Source organism: Chrysochloris asiatica, unplaced genomic scaffold (genome assembly GCF_000296735.1).
Source record: "Chrysochloris asiatica unplaced genomic scaffold, ChrAsi1.0 scaffold00039, whole genome shotgun sequence".
Classification (NCBI taxonomy): Eukaryota; Metazoa; Chordata; class Mammalia; order Afrosoricida; family Chrysochloridae; genus Chrysochloris; species Chrysochloris asiatica.
Genome location: NW_006408557.1, coordinates 9,679,847 through 9,697,035, shown reverse-complemented (window position 1 = coordinate 9,697,035; position 17,189 = coordinate 9,679,847). Strand labels below are relative to the sequence as shown.

The 17,189-nt window shown below is 39.9% G+C and overlaps 1 protein-coding gene across 1 annotated transcript in view; it reads right to left on the bottom strand.

Moving 5' to 3' along the window:
- The window catches only part of RIN2 (Ras and Rab interactor 2), a 150,430-nt gene that overhangs the window by 59,583 nt on the left and 73,658 nt on the right, over positions 1-17,189 (bottom strand). Inside the window, exon 4 of the mRNA XM_006860645.1 lies at positions 58-250. Coding sequence (XP_006860707.1) covers positions 58-250 — 193 coding nt within the window. The remainder of the gene's footprint in view (positions 1-57; positions 251-17,189) is intronic.

The following is a 17,189-nucleotide window of genomic DNA, read 5'->3' as shown; positions in this document are numbered from 1 at the left end:
TCCTCTCTCTTAGGCAATAACATCTTTCACGCCCCAACCTGTTCTCATGAATCTTACCCCTGGAGGCTGGGACTGGAGGACTTGTACCGCCTCCTCCTCACTCAGATTCAGCTGCAGCCATATGGGGTGAGTGTGCAGAAGTCGGTCCAAAATGCTGAGCCTGTTGGAGAGGCTGTCATAGCCAGAGTCCCGGGGGCAGGCCTTTGTATCGTTTTCCTCGGAATAGCCATCACCCTTGTGTCTTACCATGCTAGGAAAAACAGAATAGGGTAGGATTTAAACACTGCAGTACAATTTTCCCCAGCAAGACTATTCCTACAATCTTGTAGGCTAGGTTCACCACAATGCATACACTAATTTGTGATCATTACCTTGTATGACTTCCTCTCCTTATTGAAAACTGTCTGAGGACACACACGATATTTTATTCTACTCTATATCCCTAATGTACAAGCTCTGGTAATGCAGTGGTTACAAGTTGGGCTACTAGCCTTAAGTTCAGCAGTTCATTTTTTTAAATCACACATCTCACTGCTACATAATGTACGGAACTGCAAGGTTGGTTTTAACCACTTTCAGCTGCTCCATGGGAGAAAGATGAGGCTTTCTGCTTCTGTTAAGATTTCCTGCTATGAGTTGGAACCGAATCCATGGCACACCACCACCATCACTATATCCCTAACATAAAGCGCAGTACTTTGTACTCAACAGAGCTGACCTTCTATTTCTAAACCTGTTTTCAAAGATTCTAGACATCCTAAATATCTTTTAGTTAATTAAGTCTTTGTCTTCTAGCAGAAAATATTTCTTACTTTGAGGACAGAATCCTAAATGTTAAATTCCATATATGGTAACCCAAAGAGGTCCTAATGCACAATATCATATTACAAGTATCATAAGCATGGCTCGACAGGTATCAAAGGCAAAACCCTCGCACTCAAACATTAACTTTGTTATCTGGATAAATCGGATTTCATTTTTTTTAATCACACATCTTGCTGCTATATAATATATGGAACTGCGAGGTTGGTTTTAACCACAAGGTCAGCAGTTGAAATCCTCTTTAGAAACCATATATAAGGTCACTATGAGTCAGAACTAACTTGATGGCAACAACAACAATCTTATAATAAAACCTGATAATAGAATAGAGCTGAGTTAGTGACAAAATTAGATTGATATTAGTCACCACAGCAAAAGATTTCTATCTAAATGAACCAACTCAAGTATCAATCAGTTAATGAATGGATAAATAAAATGTGATACACCCATACAATAAATGAAATGTTATTCAGTCAGACTGGATTTCTGGTAAAATGGTGGGACTAGGCAGACATGCTACCAGACCCTCTACAACAAAGACACAAGAGTCCACATGAACCAGATACAGATAATAATCCTGGAATTCTGAGTTTCCGAGGAAAGGACAGAGAAGTGGATTGAATACTGACTAGGAGAAGAAGCTGAACAAAAGTGGTGGGAGTTGAAGGATGGATGATTTGGTAGCTGGCCTGACGTCAACTGGATGGTACAAATGCACACTGGTGACGAAGAAGGAGCAGTTTTCCCTCGATCACCACACCTTCCTGGTGACCAGAAGCATGGCAAGGCCCCACCTTAACCAACCCAGGGTCCAATGATACCGGTTCCATTCTCCCCTACCTCCATGAAACCCCTATTCTCTCATGCCCTTGTGGATTGGAAACTGGCTGCACCACTCCTGTGTCTGGAAACACATGAACTCCCTCCACCTCATCAGACCAGAAGACCACTCAGTGCCTGATTCTAGGCCACCCCTGCATGAGCAGAAACTCTTTCCATAAGTAGCTGCCCTGACCCCAGCTACCCTTTGGGTCTGAAAGAGCTCCTTCTAGGAACAAGGACCCTGACTATAGCCACACTCTACACCAGTACGAAGGCATGAACTACTTCTGGATCAGGTTACCTGACCCCAGACACACCTAGGCTGGCAGGAGCTTCATCTATGATCGAGTGCTCTGTTCCTTTACCCTTTATCTCCCACCACCCCATGAGCCCCTTGGCTGCTAGAAGGTCCTGCCCATACTGAGTGCCCTGCACTCCACAGTTTTCCACTCTCTGGGTCCTGCCCCTGCCCCAGTTTTCTCCTTCTGTTACTATTCTCTCCCTTCCTTTTTTTAAATCCTTTTTTTGCTCTGCTTTCCAATTTTCTTTTCTTTAGAAACAAGAACAGAAACAAGGGCAAACTCCTTTCTTGATACCAGTGTGAGTTTGTGTTGTCCAGTTGCTGTCTCAGTTGACAACAAGCTAGGCACTAAATCACCCAACTGTCTAATCCCACCGCCTTTGTTCAGCTTCTTCTCATGTTTTCTTCTTTACCATTCTCCTTTTTTTAAACGGTTTTTTTTTCTTTCTAATTTCTCTTTCCTTGTTTCTATTCCCTTTTTATCTTTTTAATTATTAGATGTATTTTTATTGTGGCTGCTTGTTGTTGTTTTTCTTTATGATTTTCTTTTCGCTGTTGTTTGTTTGTGTTTCACTTCTTCTCTCTTTTTGTGTCCCACTTGACAGGAGACAGGAACCATGTTCATATGGTACAGCCACATCTGTGCCTCCTATAGTCCCACTCCGTGGGTAAGGGGCACCAGCAACTCTCATGCCACCTGGCCAATAACAGACAGCAGTCAACAACAGAGTTGTTAGGAAAAAACATCCCGAAAATCATGAGAGATGAGGAACACACATTCAAGAAGCTGAACAAATCCCAAATAGGATAGACCCCAAAAGAAAATCACCAAGACATATTATAATCAAACTTTCCAAAACTAAAGACAAGAAAAGAATCCTGACAGCAGCTCGGGAAAAATAAAAAGTTACCTACAAAGGAGAACCAATGAGACTAAGCTCTGTTCTCAGCAGATACCATTCAGAAAAGACAATGGACAACATATACGAAACTCTAAAGAAAAGAATTGTCAACTAAGAATCATATAGCCAGTAAAATTGTCCCCCAAGATAAGATTCTTATGATTCAATAATGAGTAATAGTTATCATGACTAATTGTGATTGTCACAATTGTAAAGGTAGACGTTTTTAACAAAAATGGGGGAGTAGTCAATCTTACAGTCCAGAAACAGAGGACTCTAGGACCATCAAGGGAGAAGAGCACAAGCAGAATGTGGGACCTTATCCAGAGAAGCAGTAACACCAGAGCTGGAGGCAGAGTTGGGAACATGGAGAGAGGGAACAACTGAGGGCTCTAGACTCATGGAAAGAGGAAGATTGAGTACTGGTGGGTAGGAGGCAGGCTTGCAGAATGTGCCCTTTGGTGATATAAATTGTTATATATGTCTGAGTGTTAAAAAAAAAAAAGAGCTAAAATGAATAGAGAGAAATACTGTTAACTGATGGTACATGGAGAGGATTATAATCATTGTAATGAAACAAGGTGTACGATTTGTTAAATGTAAAACTGATGATCTGCCCTGTTAACGTTTACTCAATTCACAATAAAAACCTTAAAAAAAGAAAACTGCCCCCCAAATGATGACAAAGTTAGGACATTTCCAGATAAACAGAAATTAAAGAAATCTGTATAAAAACTAAACCAAGTTTACAAAACACTCTAAAAGGAGTTCTTTGTACAGAGAACCAAGTACAGCAGACAACAACTAGGCATTAATATACACGACAAACCAAAAATAGAAGTTTTCAAAGTAAAACAAAGTAAGACTGAAAATAGAGAACCGGGAGACATCAATTCGTAATGAAGACAATTACAAATATAAGGAGGAAATAGTGTGGTTATAGATCTTCTAAATGGACAGGAAGTCAATTAGATTTCAAGAGAGAACAGATGGTTTTAAAGTTGGGAAGAAATTAATTAATTATGGGTAACCTCAAAGAATACTAAAAATCCTTTTCCTCAAAATAAAAAAGAGGGAAACCATAAAAATGTAGTAAACACTAAAACAATCGCAATGAAGACTGACAAAAGCCCCATAAACAAAATGAACACAGCACAGAAAATTATGTGGAACAGAGAAACCAGCCATATCATAAAAAACACAAACAGAAATTAATTCACCCATACCTATTGATAACTACACTAAATGTAAATGGATAAAAATGTCAAGAGACAGACTAGTAGAATGGATAAGAAAACAGGATGCACCAATATCTTGTCTGCATGAGACATATCTTACACACAAAGGCAAAAATAGATGAAAATTAAAGGAGGTGAAAAAATACATCAAGCTAACAGCAATAAAAACAAGTAGGAGTGCCACTGGCAATATCTGATAAAATAGATTTTGTGACAAAAATAACCATAAGAGACAAAAAAGGACATTATATAGTTATTAGAGGGTGAATTGGACAAGAGGATATAATCATAATAAATATCTATGTACACACCAGCTGCTCTGTGGGAGAAAGATGAGGCCTTCTGCTCTGGCAAAGATGCCCAGCCTTGGAAACACTATATAAGGTCGCTATGAGTCAGAACTGACTGGAAGGCACTTAATAACAGCATACACCCAATGAAAGAGTCTCAAAATATACAAATCAAACTCTAACAGAATTGAAGAGAGAAACAGGCAACTCTAAAATAATAGAGTGTGGTGGTGGTGCTGTGTTATGGGCTCAGTTCTGACTCATAGTAACCCTGTATAGGGTTTCTGAGACTGTAAATCACTATGGGCACAGAAAGCCTCATCTTTCTCCTAGGGAGTGCCTGGGAGATTTGAACTGCTGAAAATAATAGTTGTTGCTGCTGTTAAGTGCTGTCTAGTCAGCTCTGACTCACAGTGACCCTGTATAGGGTTTCCAAGGAGCAGCTGGTGAGTTTGAACCACTGACCTTGTGGTTCACAAACTGACCTTGTGGACCAGAGCTTATCCTACAGTGCCACACCATAACTCCAAAAATAATAGTATTTGTTGTTGTTAAGTGCCGTTGAGTCAGTTCAGACCCATAGCGATCCTGTATAGGGTTTCTGAGGAGCGGCTGGTGAGTTTGAACTTCCGACCTTGTGGCTGAAATGACTTTGCAGTCCAGTGCATTAACTCACAGCCCCACACCAGGGCTCCTAGAAGATTTTAATACACCACTTTCAATGAAAGACAGAACAACTACAAAGAAACAGAACTAATTAGTATGATAATCAACTTGACCTCCTAAATATACAAAGAACATTCCACCCAACAACAGCACAATGTACAATTCTTTTCTAGTGCACATGGAACATTCTCCAGAACAGACCACAAAGCAAGCCTCAATAAATTTAAAAACACTGAAATGCTACAAAGCATCGTTTCAAATCACGATACTATAGAGTTAGAAATCACCAACAGGAAGATCAAAGAAAATAAATCAAGTACATGGAAACTGAATAACATCCTGTTTAAAAACTATTGGCTAATAGCAGAAATTTTAAAATGAAATTAAAAAAGAGGAGCTCTGGTAGCATAGTGGTTACGAATCAGGCTGCTAACCTCAAGGTCAGCAGTTTGAAACTACCAGCTGTTTCACGGGAGAAAGATGAGGCTTTCTGCTCCCATAAAGATTTGCAGCCTTGCAAACCCTGTGCAGGAAGGAGCTCTGATAGTGTAGTGGTTATGAATCGAGCTGCTAACTTCAAGGCTGGCAGTTCGAAACTATCAGCTGTTCCGCGGGAGAAAGATGAGGCTTTCTGCTCCTGTGAAGATTTACAGCCTTGGAAACCGTGTACAGGGTCGCTATGAGTTGGAACTGACTCCACGGCACATAACCACCACCACCACCACATGGGTGGACATTGAAAATTATATACTAAATTACAAAAGTCAGATGCACAAGGCGAATATTACATGATCCCAGTTATATGAAATGTTCAGAAAAGGCAAATCCACAGAGACAGAAAGTAGATTAGTAGTCCCTAGTACTAGATATGGGCAGTGGGCAGTGACGGCTTAATGGGTACAGGGTTTCTTTATGGGGTGATATAAGTGTTTTGGAATTGGTGATGATGGTTGCAAAATTTTGTGACTATTTAAAAACTACTGAATTGTATACTTTGAAAGCATAAATTATATGGCATGTAAATGATATCTCAATAAAGTAAGTCATATTGATCTCCTTCATAGCTTCAGTGTCTATACTAAACCCTGTTAAAGTCAATTAAAACCAGTTGCTATTGAGTTGCTTCCAACTCCTGGTAACCCCATGTGCATCAGAACGGCTGGTTTTCAGGAGATAACCAGGTCTTTCTTCCAAGACACCTCTGTCATTTGCAGTACCTGGGGAGGATTTAGCCCCAATCTTAGATGTAAGGAAACTGAGGTCCAAGAGTTATGGAGCTGCTCAGTTATAAATAAATATGCATGAAATGAGGTCCAGTGTTCACCGAGCTTTGTGGAAACAAGTAAGAACATGAACACAAGATAGTGATCTACAGGTGTCTGCTGTGTGCCAAGCCCTCTGTAAACATTCTCTTATTTTTCGCAAAAAGCCTGGAAGTAACTATCATGATCCCAGTTGTGTTTTATAAAAAATCAGGAGGCTGTGTCTATTAATCATCTCATTCAAGGTCATACTTCTGGCATAAGTGAAAGGACTGATAATCCAGTCAAGGCCAATGAACTCCCAATGAACTTTCCCTCTCCTGCACACAGAACACACCCTCTACCCGGATCTCACCAAGAGGTTCAGACAGTGAGAGAGAATATTCTACCTGATCATTCATGTACAGAGAGAGTTCAAACATCTCATCACAAAGAAACCTAAGCGTTGATAAAGTTTTCAACATTGAGAAGTGTTGGAGATGAGACCAAGTAGAAGATGAGAGTGGAAACATTTAAAAAGAAAGTGTGATATTTCCATGGGAACAACTCCACTTATAAAAGGTGGGTTAGCATAGAGATGTCGAGTGCAGGGATTATTTTTGGGTGTGCATGCTCAATGACAATACCCACAATGATAGTGTTTAGGCTAGCAAGAGACCCATCCTATTGTATCCCCTTCAACTTCTTGACTTTCTACAAAGCTGAAGAATCTCATGCTTCTATTTAGGATTCCATTCCTCTCAAATATATGTAAGTTTCCCTTCCATCCACTGCAAGAAAAAGCCATTTCTCCTCTGCGAATGCCATCCAAGGGCTACTAGGTGTTTGAAGTGAATATTTGCAGCTATATGAACAAACTTTAAAAAGGATAATTCCACATATGTGTTTGTATGTGCTACAAATATATGCAATGATGTAATACAGCACGTTGTTGTAGAAGGAGGAAAGTTCTGACAACTTCTTAGCCATAAACAAATACCTTGAGGGATGAGTTACTTACTGGGGTTGGGAGTCTCAGGGAATATCAATGACAATTTGCATAATATAGTCCACAAAGACAGTGCTCTACATTCTACTTTGGTGAGTAGCGACTGGGCTCTTAAAAGCTTGTGAGCAGCCATTTAAGATACAACTACTGGTCTCTTCCCATGTAGAATGAAGAAGAGTGAAGAAATCAAAGACTCAAGGGAAAAATGAGTCCTAAGGATGAATGGGCCACATGAACCAGTCTCTACTACTGGATATCAGAACTAGACTGGCTACCACTCCTAAACACTCTGATTAGGATCATTTAAAAAAAGGTTCTGGATAGACAGGGAGGAAAAAAATGCTGAACAAAAATTCAGAATCATCAAAAGACCAGATTCACTGGTCTAATACAGACTGTGGCCCTGAGACAAGCTTCAAGCTTGAAACAGAACCCACCTACAGGAAACAACTTTCACTCAAATAATAGACAGGCTTACACAGTGAACAATAACACCATGGAGGAAAGCACTCTTCAGGAAAATTAAACATACAAGATGAAAAGGGCAGCATCTGACCAAAAGCAATATTTAGAAGACTGGCAGGGGTAAGAAAGAAGGACAAAGAGAAACAGGGAACCCAAGGAAAAACTGGCAAGAGTGTTGTTGAGGGGAATGCAACCAATGCCATGATACAAAATGATATAAAGTGTTGAATGGAAAGCTATTTTGCTCTGTAAACTCACCCAAACTACAATAAAAAGATAAAAAACAAAACACAAAATTAAGCTGGTATTAAGATCCCTTTCATGAATGGTAGACGGCCATCATTCATCTGTCAATTTGTTGTACTGTGATGGCTTACAGGTTGCAGTGATGCTGGAAGCTTTGCTTTTAGTATTTCAAATACCAGCAGGGTCACCCATGGCAGACAGGTTTTAGTGGAACTTCTAGACTAAGATAGACCAGAAACAAGGGGATGACAACCTACCACTAAAAAATTGGCCAGTTAAAACCCATAATAGCAGTGGAGCATTGTCTGAGATAGTCTTCAAAGTTCGAAGACACTAAAAATATGACCAGAAAAGAGCTGCTTCCTCAAAGTAAGAATCACCATAATGACATGGATGGAGCAAACCTTGAGGATTTTCATTTGGTGATGTAGCAAGATTTAAAATGAGAAGAAACAGCTGTAAGCATCCATTAATAATTAGAATGTGGAATATATGAAGTATGGGTATAGGACTATTGGAAGGTTTAAAATGTGAAATGGAGAACATAACAATTGATATCCTAGGTATTAGTTAGCTGAAATGGACTGGCATTGACCATTTTGAATCAGACAATCATATGGTCTATTACATTTCTTGTTGCTTGTTAAATGTCAAGTCAGCTCAGATTCATAGCGACCCTGTGTAGCGTTTCCAAGGAGTGGCTGATGGGCTTGAACTACCAACCTCACAGTAAAGCAGCCCAGTGCTTATCCTACAGTGTCATACCATATGTTGTTGCTGTTGTTAGGTGTCAACGAGTCGGTACTGACTCATAGTGACCTTGTCCACAACAGAACAAAACACTGCCAGGTTCTGTGCCAACCTCACAACAGTTGCTATGCTTAAGCCTACTGCTGCTGTCACTGTGCCAATCCATCTTGTTGGGGGTTTTCCTGACCATCACTTTATCAAGCATGATGTCCTTCTCCAGGGACTGGTCCCTCCTGATAATATGTCTGAAGTTTTAGAGACGAAGTCTGGCCATTCTGGTTTCTAAGGAGCATTCTGGCTGTACTATTTCCAACACCAATTTGTTTGCTCTTTTGGATGTCCATGGTACTTTTAATATTCTCCTCAAACACCTTAACTCAAATGCATCAATTATTCTATGGTCTTCTTTATTCACTGTCCAACTTTCACATGCATATAGGTTATTGAAAATACTATGGCTTGGTCAAGTACATCTTACTCTTCAAACTGACGTCTTTGCTCTTGAAAGAGATCTTGTGCAACAGATTTGCCTATGTGATATGTCATTTGATTTCTTACTGCTGCTTCCATAAGCATTGATGGTGGATCAGAACAAAATGAAGTTTTTGACAATTTCAATCTTTTCACCATTTATATGGATGTTATTTATTGGTCCAATGGTAAGGATTTTTGTTTTCTTTACTTTAAGGTACAATCCATACTGAAAGTTGTGGTGTTTGAGCTTCATCAGAAAGTATTCTACGTCCTCTTCACTTTCAGCAAAGTTGTATCATCTGCATATTGCAGGTTGTTAATGAATCTCCCTCCAATCCAGATGCCATGGTTTTCTTCATGTAATCTAGCTAAGCATACAGAATGAACAAGTATGATGAAAGAATATTACACTGGTGCACACCTTTCCTAATTTTGAACCATTTAGTATTCCCTTGTTCTGTTTCAAAACTGTCTCTCGATGTACGTATAGGCTCCTCAGGAGCACAATTGAGTGTTCTGCAATACTTATTCTCAACAATGGTGTTTAGATCTTGTTATAAGCCACACAATAGAAAGCCTTTGCATAGTCAAAGGCAAACATCTTTCTGGTATTCTCTGCTTTCAGCCAAAATCCATCTGACGTCAGCAATTATATCCCTTGTTCCACATTCTTGTCTGAATCTGGCTTAAACCTTTGGCAGTTCCTTGTCAATGTACTGTTGCAGCCATTTTTGAATTAACTTTAGCAAAATTTTAGTTGCATGCGATATTAATGACATTGTCCAATGATTTTACATTCTGTTGGGTTACTTCTTTGGAATGGGCACAAATATGCATCTCCTCCAGTCAGTTGGCCAGGTGGCTGTCTTGCAAATTTCTTGGCATAAATGAGTGAGTGCCTCCAGTGCCACATCAGTTTGTTGAAAGATATCAATTTATATTTCATTAATTCCTGGAGCCTTGTTCTTTGCCAGTGCCTTCAGTGTACCTTGGACTTCTTCCTTCAGTATCCTTTGCTTTTGATCCTATGCTACCTCTTGAAATGGCTGAACAGCGACCATTTCTTTTTGGGATTGTAACTATGTGTATTCCTTCCATATTTTTTTGATGCTTTCTGCATCATTCAATATTTTGTTCATAGAATCCTTCAATATTGCAAGTCAAGTCTTGAACCTATTCTTCAGTTCTCTTAGCTTATGAAATGCTGACCATGTTCTTCCCTTTTGGTTTTCTAACACCAGAACAACATAAATGGTGATTAGATCAATCACATTTGTGGAAGATGGAAAAGTTCAATATCATTAGTCAAAACAAGGACAGAAGCAGACTGTGGAATAGACCATCCACTGCTCATATGCAAATTTAAGTTGAAGCTGAAGAAAATTTAAAGAAGTCTATGAAAGCCAAAGTCCAGCCTGAATTTAGAGACCATCTCAAAAATATATTTCACACATTGAACTTGAATGACTGAAGGCCAGATGAGTTGTGGGATGACATCCAGGACTTCATACACAAAGAACAGAAAAAATTATTAAAAAGACAGGAAAACTATTAAAGTTATTAAAAAGACAGGAAAGCAGTGACACCAGAGATGGAAGCAGAGATGAGGACATAGAGAGATAGAGCAGCAGAGGACTCTAGACTCATGGAAAGAGAAAGGCTGTGTGCTGGAGGCTAGGAGGCAGGCTTTCAAGATGTACCCTTTGGTTGTTTAAAGGATTATATATTCCTGGGTGTTTCTGTGGACAACAACAATGATAACAACAAAAAAACCAGAGGGAACAGAAGCAAATACTATTGAATGATAATGCACAGAGGACGGAGGAGATTGTAATCATTGCAATGAAACAATGAGTGTAAAACTGATGTTCTCCCATGTAAACTATCACTCAATACACAATAAAAACTTAAAAAAGAAAAAAAGGAGGTCCAGACGATTGATGCTAAAATACTGACAACACACTGAAAGAGCAAAAGAGTGAAGAAAAAAAAAAAAAAAAAAAAAAACCACAGGAAAGAAAAAAGATCAACATGGATGTCAAAAGAAATTCTGAAACCTGCTCTTCAATATAGAAAAGCTACCACAAATAGAAGAAATGATGAAGTAAAAAGGCTGAACTGAAGATTTCAAAGTATGGCTCAAGAAGTCAAAGTACTATAATAAAATGTGCAGACAAGGATTAGAAAACCAAAGAGGAAGAACACACTCAGCATTTCTAAAGCTGAAATAACTGAAGAAAAAATTCAAGCTTCAAGTAGTGATGCTGAAAAATTCTAAGGATAAAATACTGAATGACACAGGAAGCATTAAAGAAGATGGAAGGAATATGCACCCACTATACCACAAAGAGTTGGTCACCAGTAAACCATTTCAGAAGGTCCTATATGATCAAGAACTAATGGTATTAATAGAAAAAGTTCAAGCTTCACTGGAGGTATTAGGGAAAAATAAGGCTGTAGGAATTGATGAAATATCAATGGAAATATTTCAACAAATGGATGCAGTGCTGAAGGTGTTCACTTGTTTATGCCAATAAATTTGGAAGACAGGTAGCTTATCTGGACAACTTACTGACTGGAAGAAGCCCACATCTATGCCCATTCCAAAAAAAGATAATCCAAAAGAATGTGGAAATTATTCAATAATATCATTAATGTCACACTGAAGTAAAATTTTGCTGAAGATAATTTAAAAATTTTGTAGCAGTTCATCAATAGGGAATTTTCTAGAAATTTAGGCTGGATTCAGAAGAGAATTTGGAATGAGTAATACATTGCTGATTTCAGATGGATCTTGGCTGAAAGCAAAGAATATCAGTAAGATATCTACCTGTGTTTTCTTGACTATGCAAAGCCATTTGACTGTGTGGAACATAACAAAATATAGATAACATTGCAAAGAATGGGAATTTCAGAACACTTAATTGTGCTCAGGACTCCTGGTGTGGTGCTATGGGCTAATGCGTCAGACGCCAAAGTTGTTTGAAAAAAGTTGGTTCAAGCTCACCAGCTGCTCCTTGGAAACCCTATACAGGGTCACTATGGGTTGGAACTGACTCAACAGCACTTAACAACAACAACAACAATTGTGCTCAAGTGAAACCTGTACTTGGACCAAGAAGCAGTCTATTGAATAGCACAAGGAGATACTGCTTTGTTTATAATAAGGAGAGGTGTATGTCAGGGCTGTATGTTTTCATCGTATTTATTCAATCTGTATGCTGAGCAAATAATTCAAGAATTGGATTATAAGAAGAACACGGCATGGACTTTGGAGGAGAGTCTATCCAGATGCCACAACTTTGCTTGTTGGAAGTGAAGAGGACTGAAGCACTGATGAAGGTGGATTATACCTCAACATAAAGAAAATACCAATCCTCACAACTTGACCAACAGACAACGTCATGATAAAAGGAGAAAAAAAGTGAGGTTATCAAGAATTTCATTTTACTTGGATCAGCAATCAACACCCATGGATACAATAGTCAAGAAAGCAAACAACCTACAGGATTGGGCAAATCTGCTGCAAAGGATCTCTTGAAAGTGTTAAAAAAAAGCAGATGTCACTTTAAAACTAAGGCATTTTCAATTGCCTTGTATGCATGCAAAAACTGGATAACGAATACGGAAGACCAGAGAATAACTGATGCCTTTGAATTATGGTGTTGGTGAAGAATATTAAATATACGATGGACTGTCAGAAGAAGGAACAAGTCTGTCTTGGCAGCATGCTCCTTAGCAGTGAGGATAAAAGATTTTTATCTTACACACTTTGGACATATTATCAGGAAGAAACAGTCCCTGGAGATGGACATCGTGCCTAGTAAAGTACAAGGTCTGAGAAAAAGAGGAAGACCCTTAATGAGATAAATTGACACAGTGGCTGCAGCAATGGGCTCAAATGTAACAACAGTTGTGAGGATGGCATAGGATGGGGCAGTGTTTTGTTCTGGTGGCCATAAAGTTGCTGAGATCAGAACTGACTTGCTTGACAGTTCAAATCCACCAGCTTCTCCTTGGAAACCCTACTAGGAACTGACTCAACTGTACGTAACAACAACAAGCTAGAAGGGCAAACTTTAGACCAGTGATTCTCAATTTTGGCTGCCCATTAAAATCATCAGGGGAGATTAAAATGACTTTGGTGGTCAGAGTGTATTACAGATGAAATAAACCAGATGCTCCAGGGTGGGACTCAGGCATTAAAATGGTTTAAAATTCCTCATTGATCTCAAAAGGCAGCCAAATTTGACAGTCACTGCTTCGGATCAAAATCAAACCCATTCCAGTGAATTTATTATAACTCTTAACAACCATGTAGAACAGAGTAGAACTGCTCAATAAGGTTTCCAAGGCTGTAATCTTACTGACGCAGACTGCCACATCGTTCTCCAAGGGAGTATGGTTAGTGGGATCGAACCACCAACCTTTTCATTAGCAGCCAAGTGCTTAAACATTGCACCATCAAGGCTATGTATGCTTTGATCAGCGCTTTCCAAAGCCTGTGGAAGATTCACCCAGGATCCTGGGTTTAGCTGCAGAGATTCTGTAGGTAGGGGGGTGGAGGGAGGATGAGTAACAAACCACTGAAAGAATCATTGGAACCTAAATAAAAAAACACTTCATTTTTCCTTTCAGGTTGGCAATGTTTATCTAGGCCAAATTCTACCAACACAACAATCTTGATGCTCATATGTACAGAGAGTAAATATGTTGACACTTCTTCCTTCCTTAGAAGGGCACATCCGGTGACTCCTAAGTTATTTTAAAAAGTTAAAAGTCATTTGTTCTGACAACTGACCTCAGCTGAAAAACCCATGGCCCAGACAGGAAGACAAGAACCCATCAATTAGACTCTGCCTTCGCCAATGACTTAAGCTAATTCCATTCAGTCATTCATTTGAGGTTTATAGCATATTATTACAAAACAAATTGGCTTTTTATCAGGGACAGCCTTCAGGAAAGGGCTAATAAAGGAAACAGTGAACCTGTAGTCTGAGCTGTTGGTGCCCCACCCAGATCTTTTACCAGGCCAGGTGCCCATCCCCTGAGTATTGGCTGCTAAGAGCTCAGATGGCACCTTCTGGAAATGTCCAGGAAAGTATTTCTCTCCCTGGAGTCGGATCCACTGCTAATGATGTACTGATATGGGGTATGAAAGTGTGGCCTTCTTGTCTCAGTGTGGGGCAACTCTGGGGTGCTATTCATGCTTCAGAGCTCCCTGTAGGGCTGGGCTGAGGCTGGACGCCAGCTGAGCCCACATATTTTCCTATTTCCTTCCCTATTCCATCCTGCATTCCTCACTTCAGTAGAGTCTTCCCCTAGGAGCCCTCTCTCAATAAATCTTGTGCACAAAATCCAGATCTTAGGCATGCTTCCAGGGAGAGAGCTTGAAGACAGAACTCTATGAGGTTAACAGAAATGAATGATTTCTAAAGCAGATGTCTATATGTAAATATGAGGGAGGGCAAAGAATGAGTGGTTTATAAATGATAAGCAACTGGAATATACTCCAGATTCCAATGAAGACTGGTCACATTGGAATGGTGAGTGCCAGTCTCAGGGCTGGAGGCCTGGGACTCCTTCTTCTGGCTCAACCAGGCATGTGGGATCTTGGTCAGGTGCCTTTCTGAGCTTCATTTTTCTAATGTGAAAATGGTAAATAATAATACCTACCACCATAACAGGAGCTCTGGTAGCCTAGTGGTTACGAATTGGGCTGTAAACCACAAGGTCAGCAGTTCGAAACTACTAGCTGTTTCGCAGGAGAAAGATGAGGCTTTCTGCTTCCATAAAGATTTACAGCCTCAGAAACCCTGTATAGGGTCGCTATGAGTCGGAACTGACTCCACGGCACATAACCACCACCACCATAACATAGTAATTAATGTAGGCAAGAATCACTAATAGATATTAAAGCCAGTAGGTAAAATTCTATTGTTGTTAAATACCATTGAGTCCATTCTGACTCAAAGTGACCCTATATAGGGTTTCTAAAGCTGTAAATCTTTGCAGGAGCAGAAAGGCTCATCTTTCTCACATGGAATGACCGGTAGACTTGAACTGCCTACCTTGTGGCTTACAGTTCAGTGCTTATCCTACAGAGCCACCGAACTCCCAAAAAGACTGTTGTTGTTATTAAGTGCCGTCAAGTCAGTTCCGACCCATAGCCACCCTGAACAGGGTTTCTGAGGCTGTAAATCTTTATGGGAGCAGAAAGCCTCATCTTTCTCCCGTGGAGCAGCTGGTAGTTTCGAACTGCTGACCTTGCGGTTCGCAGCCTGATTCATAACCACTACGCTACCAGAGCTCCTTAAAAAGACTGTTGTTGTTGTTGTTGTTGTTGTTATGTGCCATGGAGTTGGTTCCGACTCATAGTGACCGTACACAGGGTTTCCAAGGCTGTAAATCTTTACGGGAGCAGACCGCCTCATCTTTCTCCCGCAGAACTGCTGGTAGTTTTGAACTGCTGACCTTGCGGCTTGCAGCCCGATTCGTAACCATTATGCTACCAGAGCTCCTGTTAGGAACTATGATATTCAGTCGTAAAATATTACCTTATAGAGCTCTTACAAAAATGAAGAGGAAAAGACACCTGGATAATTGAAAAACCTAGAAGACACCATTGTAACAGTGATCAGTGTCCCTACCCCGCATAGTGGCACTCCTTCCATAACATCACAGGCTCCCATGTGATGCACTGGAGACATAGAAGAGCACCTATATATACTGAAACCATCAGACACATTCTAACGAGCGGATTTCTACTAAGCCACTGAGCTGAACTCTGGTTTGGGGTATGAAAGACAAATTATTTAGTTAATTAATTAAAAAGCTGTGGGATTTTAAAGGAGAATGAAGAAACATGATTAATAATGGGATACATGGGCTTTGATCACTTATTACATCCAGATAAAAACCAGCCATAAAGGATAATCGGGATGTTTATTATGTAATACTGTATAAATGTTTACCTTTCTGAGTTGTTGTTGTTGTTAAGTGCCATCGAGTCAGTTCCGACCCATAGCGACCCTGTACAGGGTTTCTGAGGGTGTAAATCTTTACGGGAGTAGAAAGCCTCATCTTTCTCCCATGGAGCGGCTGGTAGTTTCGAACCGCTGACCTTAAGGTTCACAGCCCGATTCGTAACCACTACGCTACCTTTCTGAGTATGATAGCTTTATTATAGTTTGCAAGAAAATGTTCTTGTTTTTAGGAGATGCTCACATTTAGGGGAAAAGGACAGAAAGTTTGAAAAGTGTTAAATGAAATGTTTCAGTCTACTACCACTATTCTACTCCCTCCAAAAGAAATAAAGTATGTATATAGAAAAAGCAGATATTATAAAATCTTAACAACTAGTGAATTTAGATGAAATTTTAACGCTTGGTGATCAGTAAATTATATCACAGCTGCTTATGTTTTATAAATCACTTATTCTTTGAAGGGATTGTTGTTGTTAGGTGCCATTGAGTTGATACTGACTCATAGCAACCTTATGTACAACAGAACGAAACACTGCCTGGTCCTGGCCCAACCTCATAATTGTTGCCACACGTTAGCCCACTGATGCCGCCAAGTTGCCAATTTCATGCCATGCATGAAAACTTTAGGCAAACTAGAGAATGTTCCTCAAATATCAGGTACCTCTAGAAGCAGAGACCAAGCACTCACTGGAAAGCTCAAATCCTACCTCTAACCCCATGCCAACCAAACCTGGGCCTCATTACACTAAAGCAGGCCAGTGAACGTTCCACTCATGCCTATGGGGCAGGTCTCTCCAGCATCAGCTGCCTGATTGAGAAGGATGACAGAATTAGAATGCCCTTTATGTCATTGTTAGGTGCCTTCAAATGAGTTCTGACTCACAGTGCACAACAAAACACTGCCCAGCCTTGTGTCATTTTCACAGTGTTGTTATGTTTCAGCCTGTTGCTGTTCCCATTGTGTCAATCCATTTCAC